This window comes from Palaemon carinicauda, chromosome 25 (genome assembly GCF_036898095.1).
Source record: "Palaemon carinicauda isolate YSFRI2023 chromosome 25, ASM3689809v2, whole genome shotgun sequence".
NCBI lineage: Eukaryota > Metazoa > Arthropoda > Malacostraca > Decapoda > Palaemonidae > Palaemon > Palaemon carinicauda.
This window is the reverse complement of record NC_090749.1, coordinates 106,068,015-106,082,963: the sequence shown is the minus strand read 5'-3', so window position 1 is coordinate 106,082,963 and position 14,949 is coordinate 106,068,015. Positions and strand designations below refer to the sequence as shown.

Sequence of the window (14,949 nt, the reverse complement as noted above, 5' to 3'; positions counted from 1 at the left end):
TTATTATTTTATCACTAGCTAAGCTACAACCCTAGTTGAAACTGCAGGATGCTATAAGCCCAAGGACTCCAACAAGAAAAATAGTTGAGTGAGGAAGGGAGATAAGGAAGCAGATAGAATAGTGTGAATGAGTGTACCCTCAAGCAAGAGAACTCTACCCCAAGACAGTGGAAGATTAAGGTACAGAGGCTATGACACTACCGAAGACTAAAGAACAAGGTTTTGATTTTTGAGCCACTTACCATATCTAATAGTCTTTCTTATACACTTACCAAGAGGAAAGTAGCCACTGAACAATTACAGTGCAATAGTTAACCCCTTGAGCAAAGAGAAATTTTTTGGTAATCTCAGTTTGTTCCAACACGAATACTTACCTCGAACTACTTTCTTAAGAGTTACCTGTAATCTCCTCTCTACCGACCAGAGTTTTGTAGGGTACCCTCAATCCCGTTTTCTATGGAGGCCTACCCCGGCATTAAAGAATGTGCCCCGAGGGTAGGCTTAGCGCTAGGTCGATGACCGCTTGGGTCGAAATCTCCAGTAAGTTCTCTGGTCGCGACGTGACACCACGTCGCTCTCGTTCTCTATCGATCCTTTGTGTGCATTGTGTGTGTCCCACGTGTTTTCTGCGTGGTAACTTGGGTTCCTGTGTACTGATCCCTGGTGTTCTTGTGCTTCCCCAGTGTATTCCTTGATTCCCTGCGTTCCTGTGTCTTGCGTTTGTACATTATGGAGCAAATCCACCGTTGTCCTGGGCCTAGAGCCGGTATCATGTGGAGCGTTCCTCTCCAAGCCTGAAGTGGACCCTCACTCCCTTTGCTCCTCCTGTAGGGGAAAGGTTTGTTCGTCATCGGATACGTGCCCCGAGTGTGTAGGTTGGAGTGATATCCAGTGGGTACGTTATGGAACGAAGAAGAGAAAATCGTCGAAACGTTCACCCAGGAAGGCTAGTGTTACTTAGCCGCTACCGTCACCCAGTGAACGGTCCGACGGGGCCTCTGTTTCGCCATCCCCTACCCAGAGTAGGGGCCGAGGTAAGTCTGTCGTGGGGAAAGAACCGAGCGATCTTCCCCAAGAATCTAGTGAATGTGCAGTGGGGGTTGCGGGTCCTTCTCGGGCTAGTGAAGAGCCCAGCAGTACGTCTGGAGACTCGGCCCTTGTGTTGGGGGGGCACGTGTCCTCCGATGACCCCTTGTGGGGTAGTAACGTTGTGTCTGTGTCTTCGCCCCCTTCGTGGGCCTGTGTTTCAGGGTCTTCGGCAGGCGGCGACAACCAGAGTAGGTTAGGTTCTACGGGGAATGATGCCTTCGGTTGGAAGCTTCCGAAGACACCAGGTAGGTCCCCTTTGCGAATGGAAGAGGGCCTGGATCCCTGGTTTCCTGGCGTTGGGCGTCAAATCTCGTGCCCAACCCCGCTCACGGAAGTTCCCGAAGAGTTCCTTCAACCTTCTACCTCGGGCACTCAACGAGTCACGAAGTCCCCCGCGGTCACCGCTCCCGCCCGCCGTACGGTAAGTGCAGTGTCGTCGGGCTCTTCAGAGGAGTATTACTCGTCGGGGGAAGACGGCAGGAGGAAACATCGCTGTTGGAGGGAGCGGTCCAGGAGCAGGCGTTCCCGTTCAAGGTCGCGCTCCAGATACAGCAGGAAACGCTCCCGCTCTCCAAGACGAAAATACAGGAGGAGTAGGTCACCGGATGGCGGTTGGGTCTTCGTACCCCGTGAGGCAGAGGTACGTTGTTCCCCGGACCGCCGGTCCAAGGAGTTCTCGCCAAGGAGACCTCCCTCCAAGCACGGTTTTGACCCTCGCAGGCAAGTTCGCGAGAAGGACTCTACAGGCAGGCATAAGACCGCGAAGCCTCCGGTTCACCCCACCCAGCGGGGGGAACCGCGCTTCCTTTCGGGCAGCCTGGCCGAACCAGCCCAGCTGGTGCGGCCTTCGAGTCGGAAGGAACGGTTCCCGCTGTCGGGTCAGCCCACGGGAACCGCGTCCTCGTCCCCCAGAGACCTTGAGCGAGCGCTAGTCCTCGCTGGGTCGACGATGCCTGCGCTAACCCCCGCCCCTGGTGCGGAAGCCTCCGCCGAAGAAGTCAAGTACCTCGGTAGGGCAGCGCCCCTGGCATCAAGAACAAGGCGTCCGGCGGGTGTGCCCGGTGACCCGGCTCCCCGGGCTCAAGCCGAGGCCTCGGCTGACGGTAGGGAGGGTTCCCCAACGGAGGACTCGGTCTATAGAAGGATGATTGGCCTTATCAGGAGGCATCATAAAATTGAAGAACCTGCAGCTACCGACGAGGACTACTGGAGGTCCAGCCTTATACGGTTAATGCAGGCCCCTACCCAGCCTAAGACCTCTTTAGCTCTCCCTCTAGCCCGGGATCTTGTCCTAGGGTAAGAATACGTAGACAAAGTGGTGGCTAGTAATGCCGAGGCCCCCAAAACTCAGAGTTCTTCAAAATTACTTCAGGGGCTCAAGGCTCAGGGCAAGGTATATGTACCGGAAGGGCGTCGACCAGGCCCCTGCAAAGTAGAACCTTCCCTTGACATCCTGGGTCAGGGCGTCTCGGAGGATAGAGCCTCTTCGGCCCCAGTTTGTTTTTCTCCATCGGAGGCCGCCATGATGGAAGAAATGTCGAGGGACCTGGTGCACGTCTCCTCTTGGCTGGACTGGTGGGCTTCCACCTTAGTAGGGGTGCAAGCCTCGTTTGACCCCACGGACCCGGAACAGCAGAACCTCCTGAGGGAACTTATTACCTCCGGGGGCAAGACCCTAAAGTTCCTAACGTACCAGTCTCTCGCCTTGACAGCGAATTGGGTACTCCGCAAGAGAGACACCATCCTGGCTAAGGTGTCCCGAAAGGTCCCAGACAGGGAAGCGCGGGCCATGAGGAGCCTGCCCTTGTGGGGTGACTCCTTGTTCCCCTTAAAAGAATTAGAGACCATTATGGAGAAGGTGTCGAAGAGGAAGGATTTAAGCACCCCCAGGCCTACGCCTACAAGGAGACCGCCCTACAAGAGGTCCATCTCAGACAGTGCCGCTACGGCTCAGGCCTCCCCCAGCTTGACGAGGAGAGAAGCCCCTTCTTCCTCCTGGTCCTCAGCGCCTCAGCTCCCCCGTGGGGGGGCTCCAGCATCTTCAGCCTCCTTTAGGACAGGTTATTCTGCCTCTAGGAGAGGCCGTTCAGGCCGCTCCTCCAGAAGGAGATAGTGAGAGGCCCCCTATCCCCGCCCAAGCCTCGGGTTGGGGGATGCCTCAGACTATTTTGGCAAGCATGGAAGGCTCACGGAGTGGAGCCCTGGACAGTGTCCGTACTGGAGGGCTACAGGTTACCGTTCTTAGCAGAACCACCCCCTCTAATCCCGGCCAGCCGGGCGGAGTGGCTGGTCCCCAAGGACCCGTTGAAGAAGACCGCCCTTCAAGAGGAAGTGTCCTCCATGTTGGAGAAGGGCGCCATGGAAGAAATTCTATACCCAGGCCCGGGTTTCTACAGTCGCCTGTTCCTGGTAGAAAAGGCGACGAGGGGGTGGAGGCCGGTTATAGATCTGTCGGCTCTCAACAAGTTCATAAAGAAGACAGACTTCAAAATGGACACTCCGAAGTCAGTCCTACTGTCCTTGAGGGAGAAAGATTACATGATGACCATAGACCTCAAGGACGCCTACTTCCAAATTCCGGTCCAGCCCTCGAGTCGAAAGTTTCTCCGGGTGAAATGGGGTGCCCAGATCCTGCAATTCAAGACCCTTTGCTTCGGATTGTCAACAGCGCCCCAGGTGTTCACGAGAGTCTTCAAGACTGTCTCAGTGTGGGCTCACGAACGAGGCATTCGCCTCATCCGATACCTGGACGACTGGTTGCTTCTTTCCTCCTCGAAGGACCTCTTGGAGGAACAAGGGATGAAACTCCTCCAGTTTTGCAAGGATCTGGGCATCGTGATCAACCCGGAAAAATCAAACCTATCCCCATCCACCAGAATGACCTACTGTACTTGGGAATGACTCTAGATACCATTCTAGGAAAAGCCTTCCCTTCAGAAGACAGAATAAACAATCTCATGGAAATCATTCGCCCGTTTCTATCGGGGCGCCCCAGGAGAGCAAAGGACTGGCAAAGACTGATAGGGCACCTGGTGTCGTTGGAGAAACTGGTTCCCCAGGGGAGAATCAGACTCAGAGCCGTGCAATGGAACCTGAAGAACCTCTGGTGCCAACTGGACTCGCAACAAGTACTAATCCCAGTTCTACCAAACACGAGGCCCTCCCTGGAATGGTGGCATTGCCGGTTGAACTCACTCAAGGGGATGCCCTTCGCGAACGACCCCCCCGAGTTACTACTGTTCACAGACGCCTCCAACCAGGGATGGGGAGCCCATCTCCTCGACGAGACAGCGTGAGGAACCTGGATAGACGGGGAAAAGGAACTCCACATCAATGTTCTAGAGTTGAAGGCAGTCCAGAAGGCTTGCCTACACTTCGCAGATCTTTTAAGGGGAAACACCGTGGCGTTGATGTGCGACAACGCCACGGTAGTAGCATACATAAAGAAGCAAGGAGGTTTGAAGTCAAGGGAGTTGTGCGATCTCACCATAAAGATTCTAGATTGGGCAGAAGAGAACCAAGTTGTGTTGTTAACAAGGTTCATTCCCGGGAAGAAAAACGTGCTGGCCGACGGTCTCAGCAGGGTGGGCCAAATAGTAGGGACAGAGTGGTCCCTCCTCCCAGAAGTAGCCAAGCTCATCATCCAACGTTGGGGTTCCCCGGTGATGGACCTCTTTGCAACCAAACTGAACGCCCAACTCCCCGTATATTGTTCCCCTGTACCAGATCCGAAGGCAGCCTTGGAGGACGCCTTTCAGCACAGGTGGGACAACCTAGACGTGTACGCTTTTCCCCCCTTCACGTTGATAAGGCAAGTGCTCAACAGAGTAAGGACAGCCCGAAACTTAAAGATGACTTTGGTAGCGCCCTGGTGGCCGGAGAGAGAGTGGTTCGCAGACCTAAAAGACCTGGCGAGTCAACCTCCGTGGCCTCTACCCGACAGGTCAGACCTTCTACATCAACCACATTTTCTCAGACTTCACGACAACCCACAGTCCCTACGTCTTCACGCCTGGAGACTATCGAGTGACTCCTGAAGAAGGAAGGGTATTCTCCAGCCACTGCTAAGAGAATGTCGCTATACCTGAGAAGGTCTTCAGCTGCGGTCTACCAAGCTAAGTGGGCCTCCTTCACGAAGTGGTGCGCTGCGAGACACATAAAGCCCCTCAATGCCTCTGTCCCGGACATAGCGGATTTTCTGGTATATCTCAGAGACAAAATGGGAATGTCAATCCCAGCCATAAAAGTCTTCCTCCTGAAGGGCATCGACCTGGGGTCCTCTAGGCACATTGCGATGCTTGTCAAGAGCTTCGAGCAGTCCTGCCCCCCACAAGCAAGTAGGGTGCCCCAGTGGGACTTAGCTAAGGTCCTGAAGATGTTAAGTGGCCCCCCCTTTGAACCTTTGAAAGATATTGTGGACAGGGATCTCACTCTCAAGGCAGTCTTCTTCCTGGCCTTGGCGTCCGCTAAGAGAGTAGGTGAGATCTATGGGCTGTCGTATGACGTCTCTCATTCGAAGGGGTGGAAAGAAGTATCTTTCAAGTTCGTTCCTTCTTTTGTGGCGAAGACCCAGAACCCAGTCTGGGATCCTAAATTCGAAGGTTTCTCCATACCAGCCATCCCTAAGACGGGTAATACTGAGGATTTAAAATTATGCCCTGTCCGTGCCATTAGAAAATACCTTGAAAGAACGGCTCATCTCCGGCCAGGCATCAAGAGCCTCTTCGTCTCCACAGGTGTTACTAAGAAACAAGTATCCAAGAACACCATTTCCTTCTGGTTGAGACAAGTTATTGCCAGGGCCTACAAGGAAGAAGGTCTGGCCGTGCCAGGCGCCCCCAGACCTCATGACATCAGAGGTCTGAGCACGTCCCTAGCCTTTGAGAAAAACATGGCAGTGGGTCAGATCCTTCGGGCAGGTACTTGGTCTAACCAGTCGACCTTTACTGCCCATTACCTCAAGGGCTACTCGAGGAAGTCCTTAGACGGGTTCTCCATTGGAACAGTCATCTCCGCCCTCCAAGTGGTTTAACGGTAAAAGCCCCAGGCTCAATCACGGATAGCAACCGGGAGACACAGGTGCGTTTCCTTTCATCCTACCCAGTTGTTCCCTATCCTCATCGGAGATTACCAACTTGTACCATTGGATAACATGTTCTTCACAACTACGTTACTGGATGCAACATCAGAAGAAGTTTTTCAAAGGGTGAGTACTTAGACACTAACGTGAGCTCTTTGTGTAGTTACCCTCTCGTCCGTTTTCTAGTATGTACCGTTATACCTAGGCCTCTTGGCCTCCGCTTACTGGGTCTGTAGGTCAGAATAGCACTCCCGCCTCCTAAAGTGTAAGTCTCCTAAGAAAGTAGTTCGAGGTAAGTATTCGTGTTGGAACAAATCAAAAATGTTAAGTAATTTTTATTTTTCCTAACATACTTACCGAGAACTACTTTCGGGTAATGGCCCTCCCTTCCTTCCCCGAGTGCCTCTCTTCCCTTGCAAGTATTGTGCTACATCAATAGAACTTACTGGCGATTTCGACCCAAGCGGACATCGACCTAGCGCTAAGCCTACCCTCGGGGCACATTCTTTAATGCCGGGGTAGGCCTCCATAGAAAATGGGATTGAGGGTACCCTACACAAAACTCTGGTCGGTAGAGAGGAGATTACAGGTAACTCCTAAGAAAGTAGTTCTCGGTAAGTATGTTAGGAAAAATAAAAATTACTTAAAATTTTTGATTTTGTCAGGTTTATGAGGAAAGAGGTCACTGTCAAGAATAATGCAGACTATTTGGTGTACTTTGTGTAGACATGGGACCTGCACGGTATTCTAGAAGTTTTGTATTTACCCTTAGTTAAATTTTATTGATATCTCTAATCATGAGCTTGAATCAGTAGAGTGGAGCTTTGTAATTTTAACTTGTAAGTTGATATTAAAGTGACTTCATAATTTTATTATTTCGTTTGTTTTCATTTCTCTTTAAAGCTTATTCATCACAAATTCTGTTTCCTTATAATGTACCATTCTGCTTTTCCAAATAGAGCTGTAGATTTTTGGAGAATTGTCAAATTTTTGAATGAGGACACCCCAGGTGGCGAATTCTCAGACATGTATCAACGAAATGTCAAGATGGTAAAGGTGTCAATCACGACATTGAAATAGATACGGATGAATCCATACAGATGCTGCGGATAGAAACCTCAGGAAGGTACACTGACAGATAACCAAATACATAAAATATACATAACAAAAAGTAAATCCAATAGCTAGTAATAAAAAAAACTACAAAGGCTAAAAGCCATAACTTCTAGATAAAATCAGGTGATCGTCAGCAAGAATGGGATGATGAACGCGACCGCACCAATGCGCTGAACCAGCCACTTGAACGAGTCCTGCGAACGATAAGAGAGGAGGTGCCGAGGAAAAGAGTAGTGACAGGATAATAGAAAGGCGACGAAAGGAGAGATAAGAGATTTTGCCTGATGAAGTGACTTTATGGGCGAGATGGGAAAATTGCTGGATGAAGATTGAGGACCTGATTCAACTGCGTAATCTTAATACAAGAGAAAGGTATATTGTAGGAAGGCCACATAAATGATTGGTGGTGTCAGTACAAGCTGTATTTATCCCTGAACATTATATTCGTTCCCACGTTTACTTATTGGCGAAAACGCCAAGTTTTTCCACAGTTGTACCAGACTAAAGAATTGTTTGAAAATGTAAGATTTTGTGATCATTGTAGTATGCTGTCTTGTTCAGTGAATGATAACTATGAACTACTCGATGAAAGTTGATCTTGCCTCTTCTTTGTTTAAGGAGGCAAATGCATTCCTGTAAGAACAACAACTATGAAAAGTGTATTCAGTGGTGTAATCTTGTCTTACAATTATAGAAGAAGAAGCATTTATTGACTCTGGTAACCCTTTGAGCTCCATTGAATTTGTCCAGTAATTTCCAGCTTTGTCTCTGATCGTTTACTGTAAGAAATTGTAGTTGGTGTCTTAACAGTGGTGTAGCTGGGGGGGGGGGGGGGGCCTTTTTCAAAATGCCCCCTGGACCTCCCAAGAAATGAGGGGTCCCTCCAAAACAGGGTCAGGAAATAAGAGGATGCATTTTAAATTATCATTTAATTTTCAAAGTACCTACAATATAAAACCAACCTAGATATCATTTTGGAAAGTATTAACTACATGTAAAATTGATTGATTTTTGTTTATTAGTGCCCCTCCCCTCCTAATGAGGCTTCGCTCGCCTTTCATCAAGATAAGGAGGAAGAGGGGCCCCAGATCTCTAGCTACATCCCTGAGTTTGTCACACATCTATGGAAAGGAAAGTTATCCACATATACAACTGCAAATTCCTAATTCTCGGTCATTTTTGTACTTTGACGAGTCAAGTAAGAAGAGCTGGACCCTCGAATGATACATTTCTTCGTAAGGAAATGGGTGAACAGATAAAGAAATGACTAATGTACGAAGTAAGTTGCGGATATTACTAAGCCGCAGTTTGAACACACGGTTCTCGTGAAATGGACCTCGGAATTGAAGGACACTGAAAGCTAACGGAGGTGGGCAGTCAAGTTGGAAGTAAATAGCTGAATCAATTGAAAAGTAAGATTGCAAGATTTGGCCTTTCGTAGCCTACCATTAATGGCAGCTTGCGCATCCTGAAGATGTACGTAATGATGTTCGTTGTAGCAAAAAGTAGGTCTATGTATCAAAATCCTCTGGTTTTCTAGCGATGAATAAATAGAAATACAGTATATAAGCTCTTCTAGGAGAAGGACACTCCAAAATCAAACCATTGTTCTCTAGTCTTGGGTAGTGCCATAGCCTCTGCACCATGGTCTTCCACTGTCTTGGGTTAGAGTTCTCTTGCTGGAGGGTACACTCTGGCACACTATTCTATCTCATTTCTAATACTCTTATTTTGTTAAAGTTTTTATAGTTCATAAAGGAGATATTTATTATAATGTTACTCTTAGAATATTCAATTTTCGTTTTTTCCTTAACTCACTGGGCTATTTTCCCTGTTGGAGCCTCTGGGCTTATAGCATCCTGCTTTTCCAATAAGGGTTGTAGCTTAGCTAATAATAATTATAATAATAATAATAAACATGGCCGATTATATGATTATGAATAGAATATTAGAGATTTGTCATTTCTAAAAGGGCATAACACAGCAAATACTCAGTTTGAAATATGCATAATCTTTGCCTGAGTGATGCACTTTAGGCAGTGCTAAAAGGTCTGCCTTCTTCCTTTGGTCACTTGTTGCACCCACTTATTATCCTTCTTGTTTAATTCCATATTTCTCCCTAGTTGCACTCTTGGACAAACGACCCAAATTCATCCAAAATACTTTAAATATTAAACTAAAACTTTGAAAAGAAAATTATATTGTAAACAGAAAACAAAATCTAAATTTGTAAGGTGAAATTATATGGTTTAAATGTTGCTCATGAATGGCAGAGGCAAGGTACAGGACAATGCTCTGAAGACTGACCATATATACATATGAACAACATACAAGCCCTCTCTCCTCCCAAGGTAGAACCAGGGAGGTCTAGGCCATGCCTTTTCCATTTTCAAAAGCACGAAATAATATAAAAAAATGCAGAATCAATAAAAGCCTATTTTAAATAGACATTTAGAATAGAAAATACATTTTTAAAAAGACAGGATACAATAGAAAAGTAAAAATCTCAATTAAAATTTCAAAGAAGAGGAGACGTTGTAAAGGTAAAGACGCCATTCTTCTCACAAAGGTACTACTACTGCGACAGTAAACATGGCTATTAGTTTGTCGAGAATTCGTCCTATTTCTTCGTATTTAACGGTGAATATAAAGTTAATTAATTATATACTCTGGGAAATAATATTAATTAATACTTTTTCTAATTGAAATTCGTTAAATATCATATATAATTAGTCAATTAATTCGTAATTTGGTCTAAAAGTGTCAGACGATTTAAGCCTATTTTAGAATTTTTGTAGTTTGTATACAATTTTAGTAGTTTTTATACAATTTTTGTAGTTTTTATACAATTTTAGTTAGTTTTAAGGTTAATTTCATGGGTAATTTGTGTAATTTAATAATAATTTCAAAGGTTTGATCAACTCTAAGGCTAGAGTAAATTACGGTAATAGTATGACCACCGGTAAATATTTATTGTTCACAATAATCGTAATAAAGAATATAATTACTTTTGCTAGTGTATTTATGGTTAATTTTAACTATAATGATGCTATTAATTGGGAAATCCCTTATTTTTAACATTTTAATCTTAAATTTCAAAATTTAGGACTAAAATACCACATTTTAAAAAAGGGACCAACAAGAATAGCACCTAACCTAACCTAGAAGCTGTATCGGGGTGTATATATGATAGCAGCCACCTGTAGCTATTATTACGGCTAACTTAGAATGCGGAAGTGTAAGGGGTGTCAAAGGGAGGCGTTACCCCCCTCCCCCCCTCCCCCTGTTAAGTAAGTAGTTAAGGACATGGCTTGTAGGTTAGGTTAAGGGGGAAAGTTTAGTTACATTTTTAATCAACGCGTGCGGAACTGGCCGCTGATATACAAAAGCCCCGAAAATAATAAAGTTTTCCAAGTGTATTATTAGTTACTTTAAACTGTTCTTATGCTAATAATTTGGAAATCCCACATTTTTCAAATATTTTAAGATTCCAAAAGTTATGACTGGAAAACCAGATTTTCAAGGAGAAATTAACACAAGAAGACCACTTTACCTAAACTAGGAGCCCTATCCTTATCTATTTACCTATCGGGGGAAGGGCTGTGACCCCCCTACAGAGCGCTGTATCCTTAGCGTACTTCAAGACTAAGTCATAATATTTTGTAAATCGTAAAACTAGATTCATGATATCGTATTTCGGTTAACAATAAACAAAATTTTCCCCATGAAGAAAATCGATTTGCAAATTAATATAAGTCTCTCGACCCTGTAGTTTCCTTGTCAGCCTTGCCCTAGAAAGGTACTACTAAATCATTATATTTCGTAAATTGTATTTCAGATGACGATAAACCCCTCAAAGAAAATTGATTTGACAAGTAATAAAGTTTGCACCCGTCCAAACCAACAGTGCAATTGCTCATCTCTAAATGGCTCACGATGCTGTATTTATACCCATACAATACATTACGGTATCGCAAAATACCGCAGAGGTGAAGTTATATCTTTTAGGAAGAGAAAAATGTACATCGAGTCAATTGCATGAACAGGTATCGTGAAAATGGCCATAGGCCAAATTTGTAGTAAGTAAGACGTTTAGATATGTCTGCGAAGATGTAGAGAAAGCTAGGACCTTTCACATGGATGAAGCCGGACCTAACCTGAATTAGGGCCGCATCCATAGAGGCAGAATTTTTGGTAGGATCGGGCCGAAGCTTGAACTGGGAACTTATCAATTTCAACGCTGCTATTCCAGTCTGTGTTTGACTCAAGGGTATGAACAGTCTCGTTGGAATATGAACAGTAATTCGAAATTTCTTCCGCCCATTCTTGTCTAATTGCTGTCGGTGTGGGGGTTTAGCCTAATCTAGAATACCTCGAAGCTTGAACCAATTGATGATTACTATAGAATGACCTTCTATTTTATGGCATACGCTCTTGCATTTTAGATAAATTAACATATTTGTTCCGCTGGCAATTAATACTTTGTGGTGTTAATTTGAATACTTACAGAGATGCATTTTACCAGTATTTTTTTTTTCTTAAATCATTTGAAAGATTTTCCATATTTTTTAAAGTTCTTTATCTTGATTTATTCATAAATTATTGTATTTTCATATATCTCAATCAGAATTAGATTATCATTGATAGTGTTTGAGTTATTAAGCAATAAATTCATTGTATATGTAGTTTGCATACAGCCTCATAGAGACTCGCCTGATCTATATTAACTAATTACTGTATACTATATACTACACAGAAATTAATGACTTAGGACTGACAGTATTGCACAGTCGCCGAATTAGGGTTGAATACTTCGGTGTGTGGTCTGACAAGACTGCTTCATAGTTTGACTTGTGAATGAATAAATGAAGATATTTTAAGGGTAAATTCAACAGATTAAGTAGGAGCAATAGATTACTTTCTGTTACAAGCAGCAAAATATTATTTTTTCATACGAAACTTGATTTATTAGTACCGAGATCTTTGCCTTCGAACGACATGCAAGGCTCTTCGTGCATTGATGCTGTACTCCCCAATTTGCTGCAATTTGGTGCACCTGCGTCGAAGGGGTCGAGTCCACGCTTGATAAAGTATGCCTTTATGTTTTCAGCAGACAGAATTACGATAAATAAGTAGGAACATTTTTCCAGTTTTAGTTACCATGTCATCAGGATTCATCCTCTTCAACTTCTTTTCCCCCTGTGGTCCCGTTTCTTTATGGTTTTTTTATTTTTAGAGGTTAAGAACTGCATTTATGTGTGTTATATTCAGCATAGGTCCATACAGAAGCATTTCCATATCCTTGAAGGATGAAACCAAATAATAGTTGCATCTTGCTTTGTGCTAATTAAACCACACAATTACTGTTAATTGAATACTGTATTGGACTCTGTGGTGGTACCTAAATATTCATATGTATGTACAGTATATAGGTTTACAAAATTGTCATAACCCTTCTCATTATTTGGCGTAGTGGTTGGTAACATTTGATAATTTAGAGAGACATGGTACTGCAAATGCTTTCTATAAATCACAGTACCTTTATGTCATGTCATTTGTTTTTTCCAGACTATAACCCTTTTACCCCCAAAGGACGTACTGGTACGTTTCACAAAACCCATCCCTTTACCCCCATGGACGTACCGGTACGTCCTTGCAAAAAAATGCTAAAAAAAAATGTTTGTCATATTTTTGATAATTTTTTGAGAAAATTCAGGCTCTTTCCAAGAGAATGAGACCAACCTGACCTCTCTATGACAAAAATTAAGGCTATTAAAGCAATTTAAAAAACATATACTGCAAAATGTGCTGGGAAAAAAATAACCCCTTGGGGGTTAAGGGTTGGAAATTTCCAAAGATCCTGGGGGTAAAAGGGTTAAGATATCTTGTAACAAAAATTTAACATCTCATTACTTTCAGGGGAGCAATGCATTCGCGGCGAGCCTTCGCGACTACTCGTACACCACGAATCCGAAGCCCATCCCTCCCTTTCGGAACTCTAAGCAGAAGCACTACAATCAGAAGTTCAAGAGGGACAGAGGACTTAAGGTATGACTCCTTAGGATCTCAAGTTTTGGGGGTCCTTAGCTTTGAATGTATTTGTATCGAAAACTGTTTACAGAAATGTACGTAAAGTAAATGGTAATTTGAGCCTTAATGATAGAGATTTGACTGTTGATGCAAGGCTACGGAAGGTCAAATATTTTGACTTGCAAACTTTCGCAGGTAAACACAATACCAACTGATATCATAAACAATATACTTGTTTCTTTACTGTATGTTTTTAATGTATACTGTAGTACATACATACATATACCAAGGCACTTCCCCCAATTTTGGGGGGTAGCCGACATCAACAAATGAAACAAAAACAAAAAAGGGGACCTCTACTCTCCACGTTCCTCCCAGCCTAACAAGGGACTCAACTGAGTTTAGCTGGTACTGCTAGGGTGCCACAGCCCACCCTCCCCCGTTATCCACCACAGATGAAGCTTCATAATGCTGAATCCCCTACTGCTGCTACCTCCGCGGTCATCTAAGGCATCGGAGGAAGCAGCAGGGCCTACCGGAACGGTGTCACAATCGCTCGCCATTGTAGTAGGATAATAAATTACTCTACTCTAATAAACAACAGCAACAAGTGCAGCCGTTTATAGTCCACAGCAGGACAAAAACCTCGGACATGTCCTTATTCTTGTCTAGTGTTTGGCCAGTGTTCATCGCCACGCTGGCCAAGTGCGGATTGGCTATAAGACTATCATCTGATCGCTCACAGCAAACCAACCTATTATGGATGGCCCAGACTAGCACAGCTATGCTGTTCATGGCAATACACAAACCCTTTCACCACGTTAAGGTATCCCCACTCAGAAAGGGACTGTAACAAAACAATCTGTTATATAATTTAATGAAATTATATTTATTTAATGTCAAACAAGACCTTTCGTTGACTTTTGCAACTCTAAGTCGTATGTATTTGTTTTAAAGATTTAAAGGCCGCTCATGAATGGCAGAAGCAAGGGATAGTGACATTGCCATATCAAGCATAACAATGCCCTATTGACTGACAATATATACATTTGATCAGTGCCCAAGCTTGGACCAGGGAGGGCCAGGCAATGGCTGCTAATGACTCAATAGGTAGACCTATAGGCTGCCCCAAACCCCCCCAATCTTAGCTCGCAAGGATGGTGAGGTTGCAGCGAACAAAGAAACTAACGAATTTGAGCGGGACTTTAACCCCAGTCTGGAAATCGCCAGTCAGGGACGTTAGCACATAGGCCAATCCAAGTTGAAATTTTATCAAAATCTGACTTACAAAAAGCTTTTTAGAACTTATTAAGTTAGTAAGTTGAGTACCTTCTGCACTTATAGAAGTAGTACAGGCTGGTTAATCCTTTTACCCCCAAAGGACGTACTGGTACGTTTCACAAAACTCATCCCTTTATCCCCATGGACGTACCGGTACGTCCTTGCAAAAAACTGCTATTTACAAATTTTTTGCATATTTTTGATAATTTTTTTTGAGAAACTTCAGGCATTTTCCAAGAGAATGAGACCAACCTGACCTCTCTATGACAAAAATTAAGGCTGTTAGAGCAATTTAAGAAAAAATACACTGCAAAATGTGCTTGAAAGAAAAAAAAACCCTGGGGGTTAAGGGT

General features: G+C 44.4%; 2 protein-coding genes across 2 annotated transcripts in view; both read left to right on the top strand.

Moving 5' to 3' along the window:
* The window catches only part of LOC137618818 (uncharacterized), a 413,063-nt gene that overhangs the window by 188,893 nt on the left and 209,221 nt on the right, over nucleotides 1-14,949 (top strand). The window lies entirely within an intron of this gene.
* mRpL45 (mitochondrial ribosomal protein L45) overlaps nucleotides 9,792-14,949 on the top strand; it is a 36,779-nt gene continuing 31,621 nt past the window's right edge. The window contains exons 1-2 of the mRNA XM_068349022.1: nucleotides 9,792-9,925; nucleotides 13,205-13,333. Of these exons, the coding sequence (XP_068205123.1) occupies nucleotides 9,878-9,925; nucleotides 13,205-13,333 (177 nt within the window). The 5' untranslated portion in view covers nucleotides 9,792-9,877. The remainder of the gene's footprint in view (nucleotides 9,926-13,204; nucleotides 13,334-14,949) is intronic.